The following is a 2,500-nucleotide window of genomic DNA, read 5'->3' on the forward strand; positions in this document are numbered from 1 at the left end:
CTTGCGAATCACCTGGAATAAACTCAGTCGGAAGATCTGCTTAAGGTTTGGGCCGATGAAAGTGATTTCGAGTCGAGGCATTTCCGCTATGTCCTTTAAGACGTTGAGCAACCTTGGTATGGTATAACTGTGTTTCTGTTGCGGTGTTATAATTGAAGCTAAGAGAGTTTTTGGTAGCAGAACCTGGCTCGTTACTGGGTAGGGGTCACCAAGCTTATAAGCGCCCAGTATTGGATCGGATTATGACGGCTTCATGGAAAGACGACTGTAGATGAGTTCAATCAAAAAGCCAATGATTGTCATTGTGCGGATGTCGTATGAGAAGGTGGCAATGACCAGTTGTTTAAGCGTCAACCTCGATAGCTTCATGCAAAACCAATACCCATGGAAGTGTAAACATGATCCACTGAGCTGGATATTCAGTACTTTGCCATTCCATTCGCCTTGCCAGTACTGTGGACCGTGCAGGAAGAAAAGAAGATACTGAACTTAATAAAATACTCTCTATCGGCAGACCGGACAAGGAAGCGCCATGGGACCGGATGTGATATTGATGCCCAGTATGATGCAAGCGATATCTGTGGCTTCCTCTTACGTTCAATCATTCACTGAAGCTATCTTTTCTCACACAGGATCAGCACTTCAAGTTTCTTCAATTAAAGAAAAGGGAAGAGAAGTGACAAACGGCCCAAACCCCAGTGAAGATAGCACATAAGCTTTAGCTAGATTTTTGTTGGTTAATCTTGATTGCTAAGAGCAGATCTACAGGTTCATAAGTGTAATGATGAATGAAACTTTAAGTTGCTTGCATACTACAATGATGGTATGAATATAGATGCAGTTAGAGATACTAGAGAGATTGGTCAGGTGTCTTACTCTGGTGTCACTGTGGGTTGAAACTTACCAAACTTGCAGCAAAAACAACTGTGGAAGAGACCATCAGGTGTGTTCAACGCCTCAAACGGAATGACTCACTGTCTCTTCGAATCAAACCCTGCGCTTCCTCCATCTTCTTGAACAGATCGGCATCGCCGATGACTCTTGCCGCATCTCTGACTTCTCTACAAGTCTCATCCAGCCTTGTGATTACTCGCACGATCGTTCCTTCCGGTACATCAGTCAGATTAGTGATCTCGTTGAAAGGCTGATTCATTATTCAGTTAATAAGTGATTATAAGCCCATTAGAAGGGTACCCACCATTCCTCTTGCCCATTCATAAACGACTTCCACCAGACCAGGTTTATACTTGGTGGCAAACTCATCGTGTTGAACTTGACAGTAGTCCTGTTCCCTTTCTACCTGCTCTGCAATGTTGTAAATGACGTCCAGACCGTCCTGTAACTTGGTTGGGATTATGGGTTGAGACTCTGTCTTTTCCACAAACACGAAGATTGAAAGAAGGGCAACAACCTCTTCAGGTGTGTAGTCCGCCAGAATATTCTCAAGGATGAGTTCCGTAAGAATGAGTTCTGGTGCAGAGTTAATTTCACAAGCCACGCGACCCTTGAGAAGAACGGTGGCGTTTTCGTCAATAAAAGAGAGTCGTTTGAGGACTTCGACCCGAGACTCATAGTCAGGAAGCAACTCAAGATTTTGATCGGAGAGTTGGAGTTTGAGTTTTTGGATACGCTGTTCCACCTGCTTTCGCTCATGTACAGTGGCATACTGATACCAAACGGTCAATTCGTAGTCGGCAGTTAGATGAAACAAGAGCTCACGTGATCCGCAAAGTCCTCGCACAACTGGCAGCCCAACTTTGATAGTCTGCCGGCAGCGTTTGTTCTTTCCTTAAGTAACGACTGGATATCGATATCTCTCAACCTTGACCAGTCGGCTTCAGGCAGTTCAGGCAAGAGCGAAAGCTCTTCATGAAGTTTGGTGAGATCGTCTAAAGCTCGCTGAACATCGGAAGGGGACTCTCTACTATTCAAGCGGTGGAAGTCGTACTGCGATTATTGAATTAGTCGAGTTATTATAACGATGATGCTGGGTTTCGATACTACTTGCCTTCAAGATATGATTAATCACGAAGGAAATAGAGGAAGTGTCAACCACTGTCCGTTCAGCAGTAGGACTGGGGAACGATCCTTTCGGGAGGATAGGCGGCCAACGAGGAGTCAACTCCTCTACTGAAAGATCTAGCAAATATTAGTAGAAGCCACAATTCACTAAGCTCACCTCCTTTGCCGGACTTCTGCCCCGGCGTTACAAGTACAAGGACTCTGAACGCCTTTACATCGGACCGTTGACCATCAGGCCCAAGGTTAGGATGATTACCTAAGATTACAGCCAGATTGCCAGGGAAATGCTGCAAACAACTAATAAGCTTGAAAAAGTGCTTTGATTGAAAGAGATGTGCCCACAGCATTGCGCAACACTATCACTCTGCCTGGGACAAACAACTTCCCAGATTGGTTAGACCACGAGGCTCTCTTGAGGAACTGGGCATTGAGTCGTGAAGCTTCAGTTGAGAGATTATAGAAAGCATCGATATCGGCA

General features: G+C 45.0%; 1 protein-coding gene across 1 annotated transcript in view; it reads right to left on the reverse strand.

Moving 5' to 3' along the window:
* Window positions 1-841: 841 nt before the first annotated feature.
* Window positions 842-2,500, reverse strand: part of CNBH2570 (hypothetical protein) — a gene marked incomplete at both ends in the record, with an annotated part of 4,874 nt that continues 3,215 nt past the window's right edge. The window contains 8 exons of the mRNA XM_768712.1: window positions 842-850; window positions 905-924; window positions 976-1,144; window positions 1,199-1,666; window positions 1,720-1,947; window positions 2,030-2,139; window positions 2,180-2,309; window positions 2,365-2,500. The exon at window positions 2,365-2,500 is cut by the window's right edge and continues 50 nt beyond it. Of these exons, the coding sequence (XP_773805.1) occupies window positions 842-850; window positions 905-924; window positions 976-1,144; window positions 1,199-1,666; window positions 1,720-1,947; window positions 2,030-2,139; window positions 2,180-2,309; window positions 2,365-2,500 (1,270 nt within the window). The remainder of the gene's footprint in view (window positions 851-904; window positions 925-975; window positions 1,145-1,198; window positions 1,667-1,719; window positions 1,948-2,029; window positions 2,140-2,179; window positions 2,310-2,364) is intronic.

The sequence above is a fragment of the Cryptococcus neoformans genome, chromosome 8 (assembly GCF_000149385.1).
Source record: "Cryptococcus neoformans var. neoformans B-3501A chromosome 8, whole genome shotgun sequence".
In the NCBI taxonomy this organism is placed as follows: Eukaryota; Fungi; Basidiomycota; class Tremellomycetes; order Tremellales; family Cryptococcaceae; genus Cryptococcus; species Cryptococcus deneoformans.